Consider the following 24,675-nt stretch of genomic DNA (forward strand, 5'->3'; position numbering starts at 1 on the left):
AACGTCATAATTGCGTTATAAATACGGCGGCGAACGTCACTCATTTTATCAAATAAATTGGCAGATACAGCGGTGGCAACAACGACGCCGCAGCAGTAATGCAGCTGCCATCGACAGCTTAACGTCACCTCGTCAATCTTTTCGGCATGATTACGTCCGGATAGACGCCGCATTCCAACCACCTCCTTCATTAGGCTGTCCGCAGACTTGCGCTTGCGACATCCGTTGTTGTGGCCGTCGACTTAACATAAATCTATTACCTAATCATGGGTCATGGTCATGGTTAGAGCAACGGAATCAAGTAGCAAATTCACTTAAGCAATCTGTATTAATTACCTACACATCTTTGGGTACAAAGGTTATGTCCGTTTTTGTGACCGATTTGACCTTATAATAGAAAGAACGATGACATGTGTATTTTGATTTTATATTGGGAAACATAAATAAACGATAAAAACTATTTAAGGTAATCAAGCAGATACGTTCGACCAATAAATGGTGTCACAATAATAGTGCTAAAGTCACTTTAAGAATTTACTAAATTTGGGATTCATTCTGATGCACAAGTAAGTGATCCACTGAAGCGAAATGTAAGACTAATTTGTAGACCCACGACCGGTGGGTCTAAAGCAGGGTCTAGAAAAAAGGATGGAATATGGATATTATACCTAAATAGCAAAAGATATATACAATACACGCGATCATAATAGGTAACTGGTCAAAATATTTTCACATTGTTTACTTACAAACGGCCTTCGCATTCCGAAGAGACGTCCTTGCTAAGGCTGGCCGCAGAGTTGCGTTTCGGATTTTTATTTTTTAACAGTCGATATGAGAAACCGACCAATTATTGAAATTATAGCCAAGTACAAAATTATCGAGTATTTTAATTTAAGACACATTTTGTTCAGGAGCCTAATCAACATTTTTAGGGTTCCGTACCCAAAGGGTAAAACGGGACCCTATTACTAAGACTTCGCTGTCCGTCCATCCGTCCGCCCGTCCGTCCGTCCGTCTGTCACCAGGCTGTATCTCACGAACCGTGATAGCTAGACAGTTGAAATTTTCACAGATGATGTATTTCTGTTGCCGCTATAACAACAAGTACTAAAAACAGAATAAAATAAAGATTTAAATGGGGCTCCCATACAACAAACGTGATTTTTGACCAAAGTTAAGGAACGTCGGGAGTGGTCAGTAGGTACTTGGATGGGTGACCGTTTGTTTTGCTTTTTTTTGGTTTTTTGCATTATGGTACGGAACCCTTCGTGCGCGAGTCCGACTCGCATTTGCCCGGTTTTTAAAATATTTAACATGAGGTACCTACATACATTAGATATATCAGTTTGATATTTTGATTACGAGTTAGGATCTGTACCTGGAGACTTTAGAAGTGGCATTTTTTACTATGTGCCAGTTTTATTGTTTATTTTGCCCTAGAACTAACTAATAAAGCGTTTAAGATTTAATGAAAAAAAAAGGTTATTGTAATAAAAATCGGCCCATTTTGTGAAAGGCCAGCTGATAAAACTGGTCAGTTGAACAAACAGCAACACTCCAAACTGTACATCGGTGGACCTTATTACAAAAGGCATAAGGTCCACCGTGGGTGATGGTACCTACTGCTATGAATCATATCAGTAGGCAACAAAAATGTTTATATTATCTTATTTTAATGCAAGTTATTCGTAATTAGGTACAAATATCAACCATCATCGAGATAAATACGCTATTTCTGTGACTGTTTCGCCACTTCACTCACAAAGCTAGTGGGTAAAACATCACAAGCTTCAAACAATATTATTTTGGTGTATAATTATATTATAATAATGCTGAAGTTAGCTGTTTTGTGTGCAATGATTGGAGTAGCCATTGCGGCTACGGCTATGGGACGAGCACCTGAGAAGCCGGCACACTTGGGTGAGTTTCAGAAGCAGTGTTCTTAGATTCACATAAGGTAAACGTACTTAGTACTCAACATGCTAATGCCCAATAGATGACACCTCTATTGACAATGACTGAAGTTTCAAGATGACAAGTACTGGGATCGCGTCGAGCACCAGTACGTTTACCTTAGGGTATTTTTTTCAATCATTTTTTTTCACTGGATGATCATATTATGCGACTTATCCGATAATATGTATATTGATTATGCTGTAAACTTGTTTATTCTTCGATCTTTTAACCATAACTTGCGAGGTGAATATTTTACTCAATAGTCGTATTGAATAATTTTTATTAAAGGATTGACCCCAAAATTTGTCACTCTTAGGTACATAATACATATTAGTACGGTAGAGAGGCAGATAACGTTTCGTTATCGTACCGCAAACGATTGGCATCTTGGCTACACAATTTTGAATCAATAAAATTACTAAAGAGAGGCCTCGAGATTGCTATTCATATTTTTGGCAACCATATGAGCTAAAATGGCGCTAAGTTTCAAAAACAACCGGCTGAACCCACTGCATCTTAAGCACGCCGTAAACAAATCGTATGTGTGTATAAATCCTACCTCAAACACAACTATATACGGCACACCGGTTACTCGCACGCCAGTTGCTTCACCCAACGCGCTGAGAGAACCTAGCCTGGGCACAACATATACGTCGGAATTTAAAAAGTTGATCCAGTGTTTGAACATGTCGAAGTTGGTATTTTTGTGTTTGATGATTGGAGTGGCTAGTGCTGCTACATTTAGAGGGAGAGTGCCGAAAAAACCAGCGCATTTAGGTGAGTTTACAAAGTTTTTACAAGCTATTTAACTTGTAATATTTTCGGGTAAAACCTTGCAAGTTAAATTAGACCCACTTTCCAGGCTTTTATTGAGCTAAAACTTCACATATATTATATGGAAATTGGGTGACAATGCAATATTATGGTACCATCGATCTGATCTAAGATGAGATTCATTTATTGTCATAACCTTAAACTAATAAGTCATAACTATGCACAATGAGATCGCATGTCAATATACAAAAAAGTCCAACAGTTTGCCATTTTTGTTAAGGGCACAGGAGGTGGCCTAAAGAACTCGAACGAACTCGAACGTTTGGGTGTGATAAAATTATCACGATGAGTATTAGTCACTTTTACGATATTAAAGTGACAAATATACACACATTTTTTTTATTTGTTTATTTATATAACTTGCAGGATACCAACAATGTTACTAAAGCATGAGTTCGCTGCGACCATCCTACATTCCTATAGATATCAAAACGTAAACAGCTATTATAACAAAAACTTTGCTAAAAGCTTTTACTTCTGTAGGTATTCCCGGATACAGGAAGGAATAAAGAAGTAAACAGTTCCTCTTAGAACTTTTGAAATTAAAACTTTTTATTATTATAAAGAACATAATTCAAGAAAAAAATTCGTTTAAATCAAAACCAATTGAAAGTTAAATAAAAATTTCTTGACACAAAACATTTAATATCGCAAATATTTAACGTAGTTCGTAGTGAAAATATAGCGTATAGTTTGGACACACTTATGTAATATTAAAAAGTCATAGGGCTTTCTCTATTTTGAAGTTTGATAATAATAGCTCGAGGTTGCCAGTTGTTTATTTACAACCAATACCAGATAATTTGTATTTTGCCACCCCGTGAAGCCCACCATACAAAATTTTCCTATTTTAACCTTATGTAAATTGATGAATTCCATGAAAAGTTCTAATTAGATTGCAACGAATGTACATTATAATATTTCTAATGTAAATAAGTACATTATTTAGTACTTTATCCACACTGCTTTGATTTCTGCACCAATAAATCTAACTACCTATTTTGGAAATTTACTTTAGTTTGGTGACTGCGGCAGTGACATTCGGATGTCAATTGCTTCTATATTACTGTTGCAACACTTGCAACGTTACTTTTTTTTTTCTATTAGCCTGTTGTAGTGTCCCACTGCTAGGCAAAGGCCTCTCCCCCTGATTTCCACAACTCCCGTTGTAATGCCTTTTCCGGCCAGCAACTGATGAAGGAGTCTAAGTCGTCCCGCCACGTTACTTATTATAGAATATTTTGCTTGCCCGGGACTCAAAATAAGCACTCCAATGAAAATCAAACTTTGCTCTCTTGTTGTACAAATGAGTAACTATTTTGGAACGTGGCTTGTAAAGACGTTTGTTAACTTGACTGTAATATTACTGCATACATCTATGATACGGACACAATGCCAGCTGAAAAAGTCACGCTCTATAAAAAACTACAAAGAGATTATTATCAAATCTTGGCCTCTATGTTTGAATAATATATACCTATGTAACTGAACTGAAAATACGATTCATAGGTACCTACGATAGAGTTAGACCAAGAAGTATGCAACGTTTTGGATAGCACGCCCAGTGCAAGTGTTATTTATCGTTCATAGAAGTATGACGTTTAAAATAACACTTGCACTGCGTGTGCTATCAAAATCGTTGCAGGCTTACTTATCTTGGTCTTTCTCTAGCGTAGGTACCTATAAGATTTCTTAAAGAAACAAAATATTTAACAAAAACCTTGACTATATCGATAGATAAGTATATTCTGGCCATCCAAGATACTGAACATATCGTATCGTACGTGTGTGTTTTATGCACAGTCTAAAAAAATATGTATTTTTATATTCATATATAAACACACTATCCACGTTTAATTTAAAACTGGTATGACGTAAAATTTCTCTCCTATAACACGTGTAACATCTTTTTAAAACTAGCAATAATATTTACATAAAATCATTTATATATATAAAATACATAACCAATTAGCATTTATTCACAATATCGGCCTTCATAACTGATTCACCAAACTAATCAGCGATTCAAAGAATCCAATGGCATCATAGTTCCGTTTTTTTCACAACAAACTGTTTTTCTCACTAGAAAGAAAACAACTGACGTATTCTATCCATCCGGATCCGGGTGCAAAGAATTTGGAAATTCCAAACAAATAAGGTTTCAAGCTTACATTATGACATCAAAATGATGTCATTTTGTTATTATACCGCCGAGCTCTCGCCAATACGTGTACGCACGAGCGAAATGCACATGCAATTGAATTGATATCAAAATGTACGTTCTGATTGGCGTCCTAGTCTTAGTTATATTTGACGGGTGTTATTTTTTATTTATTTAAATAGTACAGTACAGTCAACATCGCTATTGTAAATTTGCGTTATTTTCCTTTGTTTTTTGCGACACTAAATGACTTATTATTTTTATTTATTTATAAAATTGCATTAGTCTTGGCAAGTTTTGATATCTGGGCGAATAGAAGCTGTCTTGGTGACCTCAACTCACGTGATTAACAATAGTTAGAGTCACACTAGTAATACTACACACTCGGTCGACAACCTGTTAAAAATGTTAAAATGCCACTAATAACTTCTGTCAATAAACGGATTCGGGCTTCCCCGGCGCGTTCAATTCGAGACTCGTTTTGATTTCACTAACACGAATTTCTTAGGTTTTTCCGTTGTCGTAATAAATTAAAAAAGTGTGTCGTAAAAGGATTGTAAACTTTGCATATGACAACTACTAAGCCGATTTTAACGAATCCAGTCATATTCGTTTATTTCATTTGTCAATTGGCTTTGCAGAAGCTTTGCTTTAAACCTAAAAATAATCCGTAGTTTCAGTTCTATATTTTTACCTGCCGGCTATATGTGCAAAATTATGCTGTTTGGAGTTTAAGGATTTTTCTTTACCTAAATGAGTTATGTGAAGTCATAAAGTGATTTTTTTTGAGAAAGGTTAAATATTATGTAACGGCCTAGTAAGTAAATCGGATGAATTAAAATAAAACGTAAAAATCTCTCCAAATCTATGATCCAAGATGTCAGAAAACTGACAAATTCTTCTCAGCATTTTACTTACTGTAATTTTTTTATTTGTTGAAGATTTGTTTTTCTTTCGATCATTATAAAATTTGGTAAGTTTGAAGAGGCCCTCATTCGGGCCAAACAAATGCGAAATCCTAAATTGAATATAAAAAATTAGTACGAAAATTTGGAAACGTATGGTACGTTTTCGTAACCCAGAAGAAGATGTTGTAGGATATAGGTATTGTGAAATTGCGCTTTTATTGTACAGAATAGGGAACTATCTATCCGTCTATCAAATCTGACGAAAAAAAATCATTAACACATAGGTAAATAATGGCCCTTATGCGCCACCAATAGCGGTATAATTCTTGATCGTACCTTTTAAAACCACATCAAACCGGTTAAAGAATGCAATAAAATACGCATCGATTTTAACGCCAGCGCCACTGGGATTCCTCAAAATAAATTAAAAGGCAACAAACGACCTCAACGTGTTGTTTACAAAACGAGGACCCTGACCTTCGGGTGACCTCTGGTGAAATATTTTATCTTCTATAAATTATTGCAGAATTATCCGAAGGGTCAGACTCACCTGCGCAGTTAACAGATTATAACACTAGTGTAAGAATAGTACATTTCGATGCTAGTGCGGAAGGTATGTCATTACTTCACGAGTACCGAGATATCGCAAGACTCGGGACGAGTGAAGAATGACATTTCCGCACGTGTATCGAACGACGTTTTTTAATACAGTTGCGAAAAAATAAGAAAAACATTGTTAATCGTACACTAAACAAAAGTGGTAACAGTGACAGCTCGGTTAAACGTCGCCTTTAAGTATATTATATCTATGGGCGTTTGGCAGCTATTCCGTTCCATTCAGTCAACTTATTAAGAACGGAATTTTCAATATTGAATATTAAAAACTAAACGTGTTATAATGATGAAGAGCTAAATAATTAAATATGAAATATGTAATATTTTTCGTATTCTTACATTACGGTAGGTTTTTATGCTGATTACGACGTTTAAAGGAAACTAATATTAACACTCATCAATAAGTAGTCGTGAATTGGAACAAGTATAAATTTAAAAAAATTGGAAAAGTAAAAAGCACTAGTTCGAGATAACCAACTTTCCGCACGCTAAACAGCTACGTAAAGTAGCACTTTTTGAGCACTAGTTACCTACTTATTTGTTAATTAGGTACCCAAGTACAAGTAAAAAAATAAATATTTGGGCACTTTACGTTTTACTTCAGAAAGATCGACCTTGTACAGTCAGCTTCGTATAGTAGGTAGCATCCAAAGTATTCAAATAGTTCGGTACGCCAGCCAAATAATATGGTGTACCCAACTATTTGTATACTTTGGATGCTACCTAATATATGACGCTGACTGTACTATGGTTTCTAAGAACGATATACTTTATTCTTATGAGAATATAGTTGACGTTCCGACATGCTGTTGCGGCGTCGTTTTTACCGTAGTGTATCTGTCAATTTCCTTGGTAAAATGAGTGACGTTTGCCACCGCATTACTGCCGCGATTATGAAGTTCATTCCGTCACTCATTTTATCAAGGAAATTGATAGATACCAACACAACAACGACGCAGCAACAGTAAAATATCAGCAATGGACTTGCGACCGTCACCTTTAATAATCTTTAAACTGATCTACTTCAGTTTATAAGTTATTTGCTGTATATATTTTATATACTATCACCGAGTTGGGTAAAATGACCGTGAATACTGATTATTTAGGGACACTGCGACATTGAGGTCTGATAACGCTGCGTTGACCTCAGGGGTAATGCTAATTTGTAGCCAAAATAAAGTACACTAGCGATTAATTTAATGATTGTAATAAACATTTAATGATATCGCAATGACTACCAAGTGCATACGATCTTAGTGCATGGCTACCACGAGTTGGCATTTGACATTTACTGCGTGAACTCGATCGCATTCGCTCTCTATCGTACTATAATACATCAGTGTGAGCGAAATGGACTCCGATGGTGACTGCAGCTGCACGACTGTGGCGACATTACTGCAGCTGTCAATTTGCTTAATAAAATTGATTTATTTATTTATTATTATTTTGGAATTCACGGGCCTACAAATCCCGGTCTTTTGATAGGCTTGCGTGGGGATATAGATCCAACACGTAGAGGCCCCTTGGAGAGCTTTAATGTCATGTAGAACGCCTGCTGGAACCCGTTCACAGGCGCAACAATAAACACCCATGAACCGGTCGCAGCAGGCATTGGGACTATTGCAGAAAAAGTGAATAGTATACCGGTCTATGGATTGAAGTTTGGATGGACAATGAGACTGGGCTATTGTAGAGAAGTCCGGACACCTGCCATAACAATGCTAAAACATGTTATCGCGGCAGGTGGTGACTTGCCGCTGACTAGATGGGCCCCTGAAACTGCCGTCGCGAAGACGACCAGGAGCAACATCGGTGTGAGCGGCTCAGGGGTGTCGAGAGGTGTGCGCCGCTTTCTACCCAGTGGCTGTTACTAGCCACTGTGCCAACTCGCGTCTTAAGCATCTTTCACTTCCACCCCTGGAGCATATAGCTCTAACGACTCCTCTCTGGACGGCCAATTAAGGCAAGCCAGAGCTGAGAGTCCTGCGGGTCCCCTTGGGGTCCACTCCGACCGACGAAGACACGCCGGAGACGGAGACCCTGACCGACTCTCGGGAGCACTCGGGTCCGTGGGGTCGTTATTCCCCAACAGCTCGCCACAAGCTGCCCTGCGTATTATTATTTATTATTATTTCAAATAACAAATTGCACCTTACAGCTAATGCCAAAGCGGCACAAATTGGAACACATTAACAACATGAAGCATTTTTTTAACATTATTTATAACAAAATGAGTGACGTTCCCCGCCGCATTACTGCCGCAATGATGACGTTCAATCCGTCACTCATTTTATCAAGGATTTAACTAGGGTGCTTAAAAATAAATACATGTTTGGGTCAAATACCACTGTCCTACAACTTTGTATAAGTAACGTATTTTTTTCCAGGAATTACTGTACTATAAGCTATACCTTGTAAACTTATTAACTATGCATTTTTGGTAAGAAACCACTTGAAACCTTAATGAAATTTTAAATATTGGACAAATACTGAAGAAAGGTGCATATTTTTAAGTGTCCCAAAGTGCAAACTTTGAACGAAGTACGAGATAACACATAGACTATATTACCTATCTACTTTTTAACCCCAGAAATAGTTGTGCAAAATGATCAGAATGGAAAAAACCTGTAATATGATCAAAATAAAATAGTATTTTCTACTAATATTATTGTTTAGTTTCAGTTTCTGTTTTTCTTATTATTGTTAAGAATACTAACTAATAAGCAATGAAGAAAAATATTATCGTAACTTATAAGTAGTTACTTGATTGTATCAACTGATTGATTATTCCAACGTAGCTAACTAATTATGCAAGTTTTTTTAGCCATCATTATCTCGCTATTCTATTAAAAAACTTGGCTCATATAAATAGACCTATTAAGACTAATGGCACAATTCAAAAAGAAAAAAGATGTTATGAATGTTACGGCCGCATAGAACATACGGCTTTTTTGCCTCAAGTTACAGCACGAATGTATCTTGTTCAACTGTAAATCGCGTGTAATTTACTATAATTCTAAAGGCTATGACGCAGATGCTAATAGTGTATAATAGTTGCTTTTACATTTATATGCAAAATATTATTCTTATGACATCGAAGCGTATTATTGTTTTTTGATATCTCATTGTATATCTCTAAGTGAATTCTTGCTTGTCACCTTAATTCAAATACCAAATATTTATTCCAGGCTAAAATGCCCATAAATAAAACTAAAAAAAAACAAACTAAAATTAAAATAGATATCAACACCGCAACAAGTATTAACAAGGCGCGCGTAACTCGAGTAATTGTAAGCGCCCATAGGCTGCAGTGTAAGCTTAACATCAGGTCTAATTTTACTCAAGGTTTATAGGCCTTACAAAAGAATCTTTATTTCTCCATCTAGACAATCCATAACGCGTGATTAAAAATAGACGTTTTTGCTCAAAACAATATTACTCGTACCTAATGGAAATACTTGTTTCAGACATACATCTGAGAATAAATCTAGTGACCTATTTGAACCCAGAGTTCACAAACAACGATAAGTGAACTAGGTCACATAAATAATTTAATGAGCTAGCATTGGCACGTTTGCTAATTATCTTACGATACAAGATGACCTAAAAGCACTATTTAGGATGCATTGATAAAAATACTTAGCCAACATTGCTCCATTCCACGTAAATATGACTTCGGATATCAAATGCAGCTGCACAACTTGCACAAGCCTTCTTGAGCTTCCCGTGGGGCGGGTGTGGCCTGTAATATGAGCAAAAAATTTTACTGTAGGCTGTACTCCTCATACTGACCAACAATTGTTCAGCGACTTTTAAAAATAACTTGTGGTTTGATTTTTAATACACTTTAAAGTTTATTCCAAGACGCAATGTATTGCGAATTTTGTTATGTTTAAGGCGTGACAAGCGACATCAATCAAAATGATATGGCGTGGCGATGGCGTCCATTGAAGATAATATTTATTTTGTATGAAAAATAGAGTCTAAATACTTCATAATTTTTAAAAGTTGTTGAACATAAGTGTCACCGTTTGAGGAGTCCAATCTATGTTTTCATTATTTGCTCATGTTACAGGCGACACCCGGTATAATTATATGTATATATTACCGTTTCGATATTATTGGGATGGTGTCGATGCCGCTGCGGTGTCTAAATTTCCTAAAAATGAGTGACAGATGAATGCGCCGGCGAACGTCACTTATTTTATCAAGGATATTGACAGATACAGCGGATAAATCACAGTCGACGCAGTAAATTCAATTATTCCATGAAAATATTTTATAAATATACTGAGTTATATACATTATAAACTGAAATATACGTCACAAATACGAAAGAAAAAGTTTCCAACGTTTGAATATTGGAGACATATCATCAAGAAATAATAAGTAATGCGGTATTGCACCTTGGCTTGGTGCCAGGGTTATGTAGCGTCGCCTATCAAAATACCTACAGTCCATTCTCATTTTTATCACTGTTTGGAAGAAAATAGCATACTATCATGAGCATAATTCCCACAGATAATATCTCAGCTTTTCAAACAATTTGTATCTATTTAAATTATCTAGGTTAATGCGGGGAAGATTGGTATATAAAATGTTTTGCTACGAGTACTATAGGATAAGAACTATAGTATTTATATGCGTACGTACGTCGTACGTCACTCAGATATACTCGTAGTCAGAAAGGAACAGCTCCACTTTTTCTAATTTACAAAGGTGCAAAGGCTGGCCATCGCTATCCAACGTGGTAACGCGGCAAGTATCATGGGCACCTTTGCACCCGGTACAGCCCGCGGAGGTCTTTTAGATTAAAATATTTTAATATTTAGATATATTTAAGTTACTTTTGTATGATTATTTATATACCATTAACCTTTTGTATAATAAATAAATATATTTTTTCTTATTTGTATTACCTAGCTTCTGTAAATGGAGTACCTACCTAAAAATGTAAAAGTTGGAAGCGACGATCCGTTTGTAGACTGTCATACTTTATAGACGGTTTTTCCCCATTTTTAATACCTAAGAGGCCAATTCTGATTTCGCATTTTGTTAAACTTTCCATCTTGCTTTGATACGACTCGACTTCCACGGAGACGAACACAACGTTTTGCAAAATTTGGCTTGTTTTTATGAATATAACAACATTTCAGGTCATTTAGATCACCTCTATATTTTATGGGCACAAGAACATTAACAATTATGTTTAACTGAATAAATAAAACAATGATCTGCGCATAACCATATAGGTAATAGGTTAATTGCCTGATTAATATAAAGGTATTTAAACAAGTCTAATCATGAGTCATGACTCTGTTAGTGACATTTTCTATAAATATATAGAGTAATTAAACATGGTTAAAAGGGGCGTAAACCCAAGGAATAAGGGAACAAAAAATATGGCTCGCTATGCAAAACTTGCGATCAAATCTTTCAAGAAGTAACTCTAAAAATATGTCTGTTTAAAATTTTGCTAGTCACGTCCTTCAGTTTTATCACTAGCTATTTTATACTGATACTAAAATTACTTTTTCACCACACCAGCTCGGAAAGGCTTACTTTGCACTTCAAGAACTGATAGCAAAGTTGCATTTTATTCACATGGGAGGCAAAGTAATCAAATAAAGTAATCAGTAGAGTGAACAGGCACCTTCTGGGCGAGCTCGCTCCATCGTAGGCCACGTCTACGCCTCGGCTGGTCTGTGGCCATGAGTAAGCCCATTCATAAAAAAAAAAGCAAATTTTGAGTTGTTTTCTTATGTTGGCTGGTAGAATTGACTTTCAAATGATGATTATGGATGATAAATATTTAATAACATTAATTTGGATTTGATTTGGTTTGATTTTGTTTGATATTTTACATTTAATATTTGCCTCGGGTTGGTGTGGTGAAAAATTTTGTGTTAACCCTCGTGCTTTAAAACCCTCGCAACGCTCAAGATTCCATTTTTCGAACCACTCGCTACGCTCGTGGTTCAATTTTGGAATCTTTCGCTTGCTGGGATATCAATATTAGCACGAGCGGTTAAACAACAACTTTTCCCCCTTGTAAAACAAATAACTATTCTGTGGTATAGTGCGGTTTTCTGTGGTGTGGTGTGGTGGTATGGTGTGGTGTGGTTCTTTATAATAAAGGGATTAAAGGGTAATGATACTAATGATTTACAATTGAAAATTAGACATGTCGTGATCTTTTTCTATTTGAGCACTATTTAACCTAATAAGGTTTTGGTAGAAGTCTGTCCTTACAAATATAATCTAGTTTTTGTATATATTTTTTTCTTTGTAAATATTTATATTATTCATTTTCACAATTTAGGTACATCTACTTAAAAATCAATAAACTAACTTATGTATAAAAATAAATCTAAATTAAAATTAAAAACTAATATTAAATAAAATTATAATATTATACCTATCTAAGAAATTGGGCCCATTTGGCATCGTGCCAAGGACGCTGCATGGCAGCATTTACCCGCTGTATTGCGATGCTAATATGTTGTGCGAGAAAGCTGCCAGCTCTTCGGTCACCAGTGATGTCGACCACTGTTTTTGATAGCTCTTTAAAAAGTGAACGAAAATATTAGTTGTAAAAACTAAAATGATTCGTTATCCCCCTCTTATCTTATGTAAATATGTAACTAACCCCTGCGCGCGTGTGCAGCCCAAAAGCAACCTTCGTGCATTACGATAAGGGTCATGATGACGCGCCGCGCACGACAGCCGTGGTGTTCAAAGGGTTAAAATCGGCCCCGTGTGTCGTTCCGTATTCACGCAGATATTTTCTCCTATTCCAGCTCACAAAGAAGGTTGCTACGTGGAGGAGGTGAAAGATGTCATCCCGTACGGATCCATGGCTACCCCCATCGGAGATTGCGTCCGGATAGAGTGTGGAGGCGACATGCTGTACTATGCTACGTAAGTACCTACATTAAAGAATAACAGGGGATATTCGCTGGAGACTAGAGGAGATAAATTATATAATAACAAATAAGTTTAGAGAGCTGGCAGCTTTCTCTCGCAGCGCATTTGTATTGCCATTCAGTGAGGGAATGCTGCCAGCATCTTTGGCACAATACCGCGGGGTACTAGGAGTGAATATGGAGACGTATATAAGATTAAATTAAAATCAAGGAAAAGATGGATGGATTGTGTGCTGTGTGAGAAATGATATGTACCTAAATAAAGCAAGAATTGTTAAAAAATGCTATTATTTTTCCTTTGTTTAGCAAAAATGTATTATTTGAATTCGATGTGTTCCGGCGAATTTTAGAACAAAGGAGAAATAAAAGCATTATATAAAAACTAGAAATAATTTTACTAACAAAATGTATTGTAGGTGTAAAATAACGATATAGAAATACTTTTCCAACATACGAGTAGGTAGTAGGAATTTCAGAATACACATGATATCCTATTTGATCGATGCAAATCTGCAAATATAGCGTATTTGCTATAAATAAACCTGTAGTTACAGCGCATAAGTAAACAAGAAATATAACTACGACTAACACTTTTTTGTTAGGTATTATGCGGAAATGAAATTACCAATGTGAAATAGTAAATTCGGCAAAAACCACCTGTGAAATAACTGATATGAGTCACAAATTTTAAGATAAAATTAGAAGTCAAAACCGATCATAACAATTTTGACGTATTTACGCTGACAACAGACTTAAGATGCACAACTTAAGAGTCACGCGTACCTAGGCGCCGCCATACAATAAAAGTTAAGGATGACTCACGCTAGACCGGGCCAGGCATCCGACATTTTCTATGACGCCTGATCGAAGATCACGCGGTGCTTTCCATAGAAAACGAAGCGCCGGAAGCTCCGGCCCGGCCCCGTTCCGGTCTAGCGTGAGTCATCCTTTACGCTCACGACCAGACACGAGCATTCAAGTGACATCTATATTTAAGTAGTTTACAAATGGTAGTAGGTATAAAGAAATTAGAGCTAACAAAAACTATACAATACAAAACTCCTACTCGCTTTATTTTCTTTAACTTAATGTCAACTCTTGGGAATGTTTAATATAAAAAACATCAGACTTGGGAATGTTTATTAAATAAAAAAAACATGTTTCAGATGCGGTACGGTGGAGACTAACGATCCGATATGCCACAAGACCAAGGGGGATCTCACGAAGCCCTACCCCCATTGCTGCCCTACGATCAAGTGTGACTCCGAAAACCAAGTCTAATCACTTATTATGAGAGTATATCCAACTGGCTGAAAAAAACAGGCTGTGAGAAATTAAAAAAAAATTAATTATATTTATTTAAAATTATAAGGTCACTTGCACCATTCCACTTACCCGGGGTTAAACAGTTAAACCGTTAACCTCGTGACAAATTGTACAGATAACCATGGTAACTCAAGGTTAAACCGGTTAACCCGGGTTAGTGGAATGGTGCAAGTGTGGTAAAGCGGGCAATTATTATGTAATATGAACTCGCCTTAACACTAATTAAAGGATAAACAGACCCCAATGTAAAGACCAGCCACACTTACCAGGACCATTCTCAAAAAATATGTCTGCGGTCTATTGCCACGAGCCATACAAAATGTATGAAAAGAGTCCGTGGCAATTAGACGCAACCGCAGATGTATTCTCAGAGAATAACCTACCAGTGCCAGTGGGCCACACTAGTACCTCAAGGCCCACTTGCACCTTCCCACTAACCCGGGGTTAAGCAGTTAAACCGTTAACCTAGTGTCAAATTGTACTGGTAACCATAACAACTTCAAGTTTAACCGATTAACCCCGGGATAGTGGAATGCTGCAAGTAGGCCTAATCAAACTGTACTGTAGGTATAGTCTGTAAACATAATGTACAATTTTATTTGTAATTTGAGCTCATTAGTGAGCGTTATAAAGATTGTTCGAATTTTGCTTGTGAAATAATGAATAGTGGGTATTTCAGCGTTCAGTGTCGAATAATAATTGTTGAGCTATTAGGGGTGAGCTTTATATCGGAGATTCCATAGCGCAAGTAGGTACTTAAAAACCAATTTTGCTTAAACGCTAAATAGCTCAAACTCTGTGACAGTATAGGTATAATGATTGGTAACTATTTGATACTTTATTTATGATCTTTATGAATTTAGTTCCTTCTGGACCCCAGAAGCGTCTGTTTGGTATACGAATTTGGAATTTCGTCTGGTTTAATAAAAGTTAAAATTGTATGTTAGAATTTGTCCTATAAAGAGGCTTCTGGGTTGCAGAAGGCTATAAAAATATTTTGTGAGAAAAAACATAGGGACAGAATACTGTAGGACTACGAATTATACAAAATGTAAAAACATTAGGCATTGTTATTGTGAATTTTAATAACAAAACTTCCGTGAGACACAGACATATTAAAGACCCGTGAGTGACCCGTTCTTAAGATATTTAATATTGTTATTGTGAGTAAGAAAGTAATTAGGTATTGAAGTATGATTAGCGAGCCAAAATGGATAAGATTAATAACATAACAGTAGGCCTATCATGAATGTCTTTATCCACGTGACAAAATATCCGTCACTTTTTAAAAGAGCGATAGAAAGTGACGTATACCGTTTTATCACGCTGTCACGTAGACAAGAACGACCATCATATCCGTTGGTTCTATTCCATGCTTTTGCGTTTAGTGCATATTAAAACCTTATTACTTAGGTACGTTTTGATTTTGCAAATAGCTAGCGGTGTAGCCCGATGTCATTTTAGGCTTGCGGCATTCACAAAGCGGACTGTTTTAGTGCGTTCATTGAGAGTGTGTTTGCCGTCAAAGGACGGGTCAAAAGAGCAATGATACAGAGTGGACCGCTTTGCTCTTGACTTGCGTTTTGATATCCATTTGGAAGGCCTTATTTTCGAATGTGCATTTGATGCTAAATTATATTGAAAACGTATTAAAATTCTTCTGATAGGTACTTATGTTTGCATCCAACCGATATTGATAAGTACAGTCAGCAAAAGTATTAGCTTGCATTTAAAAATGTATGCAGGTGTGTAATTTAAGCTACAAATTTTGGTGACTGTACCTACATTAAAAGATTTTTACATTATTTGCTTGCGATGCGACTTCGTTCGCGTAGAACTTATTTATTTAAACTTAAACTTTATTGCACAAAATATATACAACAATGTACAAATGGCGGACTTAATGCCAAATGGCATTTAACTCTTCTTTTATTTATTTTTTCTTTTTTTCTTCTTTAATGGTTATTTAACTCTTTAAAGCTCTTTCTTAGTTAGTACATTATCTACTATCTAAAATGAAGAAACTTTGGCTGGATTGGTTGATATTGTACAGTACCGAGTTTTGGTTTCAGAATAACGTTTCCCTCTGATCAAAATGGCTTATCAAGGCATAGGTAGAGTTGTTGATTATGACGTCCATATTGGTTTACGGTTGAAATCACAACCTATACTTAACTTATAGTTCGTTTTTTTAGCATTAGAAATATGGTAAACAATCTTGATGTGTCTTTTAATTGAAAATCACATTTAAAAAATAAGTTACGGCAAATATGTAACAATTATGAATCTAATACGATCATTTATATTCTTCTGCTTTCATAAGTAATAGTTATTGATTTTTAAAAAGCGTTTTTCAATTAAAAGACATTTCAAGATCGCTTACCTTCTCTCAAGTTCTTTCTAATGCTAAAAAAAACGAACTGTAGAGGTCTGCCGTTTAACTGAGGCAGCTAACCTGATATATTTAACCCCGCAACTTCTTTACCATTAGATGAAGAAGTAGTAGGCCGATTAGAGAACACTGATGGTTTAAAATTTGCTAATTCTTTGTGTAGACTGTAGAATTATCTATGTATTTAAAGCATTTCTATAGCATAATAACCTTTCTTGATATTTAAGAAAAATAATTTGATAATGTCAGGTTTTAATTGACTTTAGTCAATTAAAATGTAACTAGATAAATATATCTATAAACATTAAATTTAAAATTAGGAATTTTAAGGTTCTGTAAAATATTATATATTTTATGATTATTTGACCATTTGTTTGACATTAGTGTAACCAGTTGGAATACTCGTGTAATTGGAATTAAAAAAGTTCCTTATTAGAGTTGAGTTTTTTTCGACTCTCGAAGCTATCTTGCCGCCAAATTGTTGAATTAATTTATTTTTATTGATTAAATAAGTTTATAAAAAACTGTTGTATTTTGTTACTTTCCTGTAGTTTTAATAGTTTTAGCGGGATGCTACTTAGGTTACATACCTACTTTGAACATAAATAATTACGAAAAGCTAATTAAATTAAATATTTAATCAAATAACAACCTATGTATACGTACGCTATTTGGGGCGCACATCACGTACAACATTACATAATAATATATGGCGCTCGTCACTAACACGATGTTATTATGTCAGAAAATGACGTACTCGTAGTATGCTGTACCATGTCATATTATCCGTGATAAGCGCCTAAGTAAATTTTAGGGACCTTACCACATACTGAATATAAATAATAGATGATGTCTCGCTTGCGCTAATAGGTACATGAACGGACAAGTATGAGCGAAATGCACTCGCGACTGACGTCATTTAGATATAATTTTGGTGTCCCAATGTAAGTTTAAATTGGCCTCCTAAGGAAAAACACCATCTTGAAAGGTCCTCGGAAGATTCCAGCGTATTCTAATCACATATGATGTCGCCACAGCAGTTTTCCGCAGTTGTCTTTTCAGGAGTCGGGATGACGCGGCGGCAACCGTCCGGTACTATGGCGTTGCCGCATCTGAAAAAGGTTAGATAGATAATCTATGGGAGGTCACTCTTTGTGAATGAAAAAATGTCCATCAAAGCCTTTCGATCACCACAGTACCTAGTCTACTAGTCTAATCTAACCAACTGATGCGTTTTTTCCGAAATTATTGCTCAAATACCAACAGCAAATTGGCAAAATTTATTACCAGGGGCCCATTTCTCGAACGGTATTAGACTAACTTATTAGTCCACGAATTGTCAAATCGTATGTGTTACCATGACAACACACTAATAATACCCATTAGACTAATATCGTTCGGGAAATGGGCCCCAGAATAACAATAAGTGCCTGCGGAAATAACGATAGCAAGACACTTAATTGGCTTCTTGCAAGGAGACCACAGATCTACATTTATTTGATTAATATATTATGCCAATTGAAATGGAAAACCAAGGAAAGGATTGGCTGTGTGTGAAGAAAAAAACATGCTGCGCCGACCACCCCCTCTTCGAAAGAATAAGTATTAGACTATAATTTGACTTAGCCGCTTTCCGAGCTACGTCTATTATGTAAGTCTTAGAGCGAAAGCGGCTAAGTAGAAATAGGACTGGTCTGGTCATGCCGATCGTTGAGTTTCTGTCACTCCCCCTTTCTGGGGGTGTGCGTTGGCCATTTCTGGGCTACGCCCATTTTGGCGGCTTCTGTCGCGGGCTGTTACGACAGCCCGGTCTGTTGTTGCCAATTGTATTGGCTTTTCTTCTCCTTCTTGCTCTTCTCAGACTTGGTTGGCCATCATGGCTTGGAGGTCATGTTGGCCAATCTGCGGCTTTGCGGACTACGGCTCTGGTTGCGGCACGAGTTCTCGCGGTTGGGCTCGTGCGCGGCGGGCATCTGGGGGGCGGGCATGGAGGGGGGCTATCCCTCTCAACAGCTGGTGTCGTGACGAGTCGGCGTTGGCGAACATCTTGCGCGCCAGTTGTCCCACAAACTCGTCCAGTCTCTGGAGCTTCAGGTCTCTGAAGATGGTCTCGTTCCGCACGTAGCGTGGGGCTCTAACGATGGTCCTCTAACGATGGTCCTGAGTCTGGTCATGTCTGCCGAATGCCGGACGACTTGTGGGCCAAGTTTACCACAGAGTGGGCCGCGAGTTTAACCGGGGATCCGGCAGATGTCGTATCGTCGGCGATGGCGGGATAACTTGGACTCCTTTTTGAAAGGCTGGCCAGATATAGCACTAAACAGAGACGAGTGGAAAAGACGGGGGAGACACTCAGCACAGAACAGCAGTGGGACACAGTGGGCTCTGAATAATAGTTAATAGTAGTCTAATGTTTGTATATTGTCACTGTCTCTGTGTCACCCTTATGTTTACGTTTGTTTACATTGAAAAGAAAACTTATTGAACTCACGTATCAATCTGGGTTTCGTTATTGCCGTGGCAAACGTAGATGGCACACGGTTTGCCGTCGGCTGGCCTGTAGGGCTCTTCATAGGGCAACACCTTATTCAACTCCGGAATGTAGCACCCTTCTTGATCGGCTGAAGGATAAAAATAGAATAAAAATATAAAAGAAAAAAAAATATTAAGGGCCATCATAGGATCAATATTTGAAGCAATAAATTTAAAATAGTAATGATACGTCCGTCATGTAAAACAAAGGAAGCAACAGAAACAATGCGATAATGTAATATTGATACAAATATGTAAAGCAAGTAAAAAACAGAGTCATATTAAATATTTTTCTGTAAGTAGGGTTTAGGAGCCTTTCGTATAGTTACGTAAGAAAATAAAATTCTTTAAAAAGTTTAGCTTGTAGTTTTTTATTTTAGTTTGTAATTTTTAAGTTAAGGCTTTATTTATTGTTGTTTATATATTACTTGTTATTGAGGATGAAAATAAAATATCAGTACTTTCATTGGCAAATTAAGTGAAAATCAGTCAAAAACCAATATTTGAATATTTAATCTAGGAATTTAAATCATTAATAAAATTAAAACCAATTCGCAAAATGTTTTTTTCATTAAATTTTAACTACTGTTCAAATAATGACGTAAATAAAGTATAAAATACTGTACAAACATTCCGACAATTTATTAAAAACGATAAAATACGTGAACGTTTCATTAAAGTAAAATGTTCAATTCACATACCAAACTCGGCAGGTTTTTCTACGTATGGCTGAAAATGCACAGCACTGTACGCTATTTCCAAAAGAGCTAAAAACACAATTGTTTTATACATGTTGTTAATTTGTTTCTTTGATGTTTTCACAGTTGGATGCGAGTGAGACGCGTATGGTAAGAGATTACAGCTTTATTAGTTACGTTGTAAAAATACAAAGTAGGCGGAAATAAGGAAAATTGTGTGACGATTGTGACTTCTAATACAAATAGGATTATAATAACCTTGTGCTGGAGATCGTGATGTTATTATGATTGGCTAGTAGTTGTAGGTACCTACTCTTTCTTGGTGTCAATGGGAAATCCAGTAACGAGAATTTTGGGGCATAAATATCTATGCAAATAATCCCTTTTGACTTTGCCACAGTAGCAACAATTTACGTCTAATATAATTATAATTCTTAAATTTACATTTTCCGCCTTTTTACAACAAATATATGAATTTAACAAGAAAACCGACAACGTCTGTACAAGGGCCATTTTATTTGATGTTGTACACTATTCTTTTTTTAAGTATGCCTTCGAACCTTGTTTATTAACCCTGTTACGTTTTTCTTTTTTGTACGATCACGCTCCGCGATTGTTGAGCCATTTATGGTCCTAGTTAAACTGGATATTCAATGCTTACGCTATAGAATTTCCAATTTAGCAAGAACCCTAAATGGCATTAAAATTCCGTGTGGTGACTGTACAATAAAGTGTTTTACTACTACTTAAACGACGGTTCCTATATAGAATAAATAATAGGTATATCTAATATTTGGTTTTCCTTATTGTCCTATTGTAACGTTTCCAAGTAGAGCTCATAACGTATTCAATGTGCTTAATGCTCATGTTTCCAAGATGTGGCCATGAATTGTTGTTATTTAGAAGCAGACATTTAATAGTCTTTCATGTTATGATGTTTATGGAGTCTTGTTAAACGTCAATTGTGGTCATATAAATAAGGTAGGTACCTGCGCCTAAGCCCGGTTCTTAAGCTAGCCTACATTTATAATTTCATACTTTTATAAGTCGTGTAATGGGTTAAAATTTTACGTCCATGTTCGTTAGTACCGTAGACAAAACTGCAACACTGCCAAACTAAAAAAAAATAACGATGGACCTTTTTGGCGCTGCCTACTTTAGATTTATTTTGATAAAAATCAAAATACCTGAACACTTGAGTCAAACGAAGGGGTCTAGCTATTTTAAATGTAAGTAGGTACTTATATCAATGTGTAAAAATATTTCCCTAACACCTAAAACCTAAAATATTTTCCTAACAGAGGAACATGGGAATTACAATTTTAATTATCATTAAATTTATTTAAGGACCAACTGAGATCATTTTTGTTAGTAATTACGACTATGACTTATAAAATATTGTTAGTATGATGTCTGTACATGGAGAAGCCATCAGTGGCGGCGCCTCCATAAAAGCCAATTCCCACCGGCTTGCCTATTTTTGGACGTTTGAGCAGATTTGTAAAGGAAATATGTAGGTAAGTCAAATTTGGCCCGGCTTGCCTATGGATATGTTTGACGCGACGCCACTGGAAGCCATCCTAAACTATCCTCATAAGCTGTAGCTATGTGTACATAATATATGTTCCTCCACCAAACACTTGGCACATACAAATGATTTAGTTAAACATATGAATAAGTTCGTAAAACATATTAATAGATTCAAACCAAACATTCGTCTCTAAACACGTGTAGGTACCTATTAAATCAAGCCATTAAAGTTTAATCTGTACTGCAACGTAATAAGAGCTTTCTATCATACAGAATAGTATAAGTTGGACATTGGGATGTTAAACACATAATACACAGATTGGTGGGAATTTACATACAGGCCTATTCGAACGTACACTGATATGAGAATAATATCTAACTAAAGTCATTCAATTTTTAAACATTTCAATTGTGTACCTATGTGTATTGTGTATTGGCGCTGAGACTAGCGTTGAAAACGGAAAAAATCAAATGATTTTTTCGGAAATTTATGGAATATTCGTTTTTTTTTTGGATTTTTAAAGATAAAAACCAACCGACTGATAAGCGTAATGACACGAGGTAAATCTCATGGCTTTTTCCGTAAAAATCCGAAATAAAGAGCCGTTTGTAAAGAAACGGGATTTTTTCCGGAAATTTTCAACGCTAGCCGCGACGCATGATAATTAAATAACATGGTTCAAATATCATTCTGATGACAATGTACGTTCGAATTGGCCTGTTAGTACCTATAAAATGGAATGTGTTTCCTAATAATCATCTTTGTTATTTTGGCTCTCACAGGATTTATTGTTAAAATGTTGAAGTTATTCGGTATTTTAGCCTTGATCACTATGGCTTATGCCGCTTTATCACGATACCCACCTCAAGAGAAACCGACCGAGTTTGGTAAATAATTTACTTGTTTATTTATTTTACATGATATAATAAGACTTTTCAGGCAGAGTAGACAGTCGCGGACGGGTGTTAGTTTTATTATTTAATTCCTTCTAGTACCTATAGAACTAATTAACTATAATAATAGTAAAAATAACTCTTCACCTTAAGAGAGTTCTTGTCTACAGATCGCATTTTTCAACGAGTAGGTACCTAGAGTTTGCGTGCTCTACAGCAGAGCTGACAGAGAGTGACTAGTTTAAATATTATTAAATTTAATGTATGACTGTAACCATGACAACTGTGTATGTTCAAGCAAAATAAATAAATTGAATTGAATAAAACATTTCAGCGAACCAAGAAGGATGCTACATCGCGGCCCTAAACAAGGTATTGCCTTACGAAAAACCTTATTATCCAGATCAAAAATGTGAACGGTACAATTGTCAGAGAAACGGAGAAACACGCTGGGAAACGTAAGTTTGAGAAGACTTTTATCATATTCATATTTCATATACATTTTTTCTAAAATAACAAACTTTACATGTCAAAAGGGTTATTCATTAATAAGGTCAATTACAATTCATTAAAATTAAAAAAACAATATAATTCATATAAATAAAATATTAAATTAAGTTACGATTAAATCATAATTATTATATACACTGATAATGAAAAGTAGATAGATATACTCTGTTAAAGCCATTTCCGTCAGTAGAAAAGAGCGGCAAATTTAAAAATATGTTGGCGAGAGGAGTTATCGTCCCAAAGAAAATTTGAATTTCTCGCCATAGAAAGCCGGCCGCTAAAGAATCTTTACTTTTATTTTTTATTCTTGTTATGTCTAATAGAACTAGACCAAAAACAGTCTGCGACGATGTTGATAGCATACCACGCGCCACGTAGTGCAAGTGTTATTTTAAACGTCAAACTTCTATAAAATTATGACGTATTAAATAACACTTGCACTGCGTATGCTATCAAAATCGTTCCAGACTATTCTTGGTCTAACATAGATAAAACCTCTTGGTTAAACATGAGAAAAATTAAAAATAAAAGTAACGATGGGCCTTCTTTAGCGAAGGTAAATTGTCATCGATTTGCATATAAGAACAATTTGCATAATTTTCATTATGTCCACAGTTGTGGGGCTGTCCTTGTCAAGCCAGGGTGCAGAAAATCTGAAGTCGACCTGAGTAAGCGCTACCCCGACTGTTGTCCAACTGAAGTGTGCCACTGATCCTTCTATGTAGCTTGAAAAATGTTTTCTGTCCAGTATTTTTGAATATTATTGAAGAAAAATATTTTTTGTCCAGTATTAATAATATGGATAATAACTGAAATTAAAATTTAAAATTATTTGTATTTTTCATTACCTACAAGGTGTTTCTCGTCAAGATATCCAATATATGTATATAAATATAAAAGAGTTATTAAAAAAATGTATTAGAGTAGTGTGTAACGTACACACGAAAACCTTGTAAAAACCATCGAAGCCTCAAATCCCTTAATCTTTAACAAATATACTATTTTACCCTACTTCCTCGTATCTTTAGAGAAAAGCGTTATATTCCTAGGCCAACCAAATCCAACCACCAACAATAAAATTTATACCAATTCGTAGATTCGTCTTCTTAGTCGGCCTCAGCTTTGCATCGTCCTACAAAATCGAATCTTATAAACGAATTGCCATTTCCCGGCCTCCGCAATAATATACAAATAAAAAAAAAAATACTGACCCCTAAGCTGGAAAAACGAGTAGCATTGTACTCTTTATAGGGATGCAAATTAGTAACCATTAGCTTAAGAAGATTACAAAGCCACCATGTCAAGGAAAACTGAGGCGATACTTACGCCTTTTTCATTTTACCTAAATGATAATGATATACATATGGAATAGCCCATGACGCATAATTTATTT

At 35.9% G+C, this 24,675-nt stretch overlaps 3 protein-coding genes across 3 annotated transcripts; 2 read left to right on the forward strand and 1 right to left on the reverse strand.

The window, feature by feature from the left end:
* The first annotated feature begins 2,533 nt into the window (after positions 1-2,533).
* On the forward strand, positions 2,534-15,808 carry LOC134671060 (uncharacterized). The gene is made up of 3 exons (XM_063528844.1): positions 2,534-2,733; positions 13,275-13,395; positions 14,567-15,808. Exons 1-3 carry the CDS (start codon positions 2,643-2,645, stop codon positions 14,679-14,681), a joined length of 327 nt encoding a protein of 108 aa, XP_063384914.1. The 5' UTR covers positions 2,534-2,642; the 3' UTR covers positions 14,682-15,808.
* Positions 15,809-17,738: 1,930 nt separating this feature from the next.
* On the reverse strand, positions 17,739-20,497 carry LOC134671061 (uncharacterized). Its single transcript, XM_063528845.1, has 3 exons — positions 20,352-20,497; positions 19,610-19,739; positions 17,739-18,230 (listed from the first exon to the last, which is right to left on the reverse strand). Exons 1-3 carry the CDS (start codon positions 20,440-20,442, stop codon positions 18,131-18,133), a joined length of 321 nt encoding a protein of 106 aa, XP_063384915.1. The 5' UTR covers positions 20,443-20,497; the 3' UTR covers positions 17,739-18,130.
* A 706-nt stretch (positions 20,498-21,203) lies between these two features.
* Positions 21,204-24,034, forward strand: LOC134671062 (la1-like protein 15). The gene is made up of 4 exons (XM_063528846.1): positions 21,204-21,329; positions 22,662-22,766; positions 23,107-23,230; positions 23,898-24,034. Exons 2-4 carry the CDS (start codon positions 22,676-22,678, stop codon positions 23,992-23,994), a joined length of 312 nt encoding a protein of 103 aa, XP_063384916.1. The 5' UTR covers positions 21,204-21,329; positions 22,662-22,675; the 3' UTR covers positions 23,995-24,034.
* Positions 24,035-24,675: the final 641 nt, after the last annotated feature.

The sequence above is a fragment of the Cydia fagiglandana genome, chromosome 15 (genome assembly GCF_963556715.1).
Source record: "Cydia fagiglandana chromosome 15, ilCydFagi1.1, whole genome shotgun sequence".
Lineage (NCBI taxonomy): Eukaryota > Metazoa > Arthropoda > Insecta > Lepidoptera > Tortricidae > Cydia > Cydia fagiglandana.

Excerpts from the sequence above, each read along its gene's own strand:
- LOC134671060 (XM_063528844.1), top strand. The coding sequence starts at position 2,643 with ATGTCGAAGTTGGTATTTTTGTGTTTGATGATTGGAGTGGCTAGTGCT. Across the intron at positions 2,734-13,274 it reads GAAAAAACCAGCGCATTTAG|CTCACAAAGAAGGTTGCTAC; the intron begins GTGAGTTTACAA and ends CTCCTATTCCAG. Across the intron at positions 13,396-14,566 it reads GACATGCTGTACTATGCTAC|ATGCGGTACGGTGGAGACTA; the intron begins GTAAGTACCTAC and ends AACATGTTTCAG.
- LOC134671061 (XM_063528845.1), bottom strand. The coding sequence starts at position 20,442 with ATGTATAAAACAATTGTGTTTTTAGCTCTTTTGGAAATAGCGTACAGT. Across the intron at positions 19,740-20,351 it reads AGAAAAACCTGCCGAGTTTG|CCGATCAAGAAGGGTGCTAC; the intron begins GTATGTGAATTG and ends TTTATCCTTCAG. Across the intron at positions 18,231-19,609 it reads AACGAAACCCAGATTGATAC|ATGCGGCAACGCCATAGTAC; the intron begins GTGAGTTCAATA and ends AACCTTTTTCAG.
- LOC134671062 (XM_063528846.1), top strand. The coding sequence starts at position 22,676 with ATGTTGAAGTTATTCGGTATTTTAGCCTTGATCACTATGGCTTATGCC. Across the intron at positions 22,767-23,106 it reads AGAGAAACCGACCGAGTTTG|CGAACCAAGAAGGATGCTAC; the intron begins GTAAATAATTTA and ends AAAACATTTCAG. Across the intron at positions 23,231-23,897 it reads GGAGAAACACGCTGGGAAAC|TTGTGGGGCTGTCCTTGTCA; the intron begins GTAAGTTTGAGA and ends TTATGTCCACAG.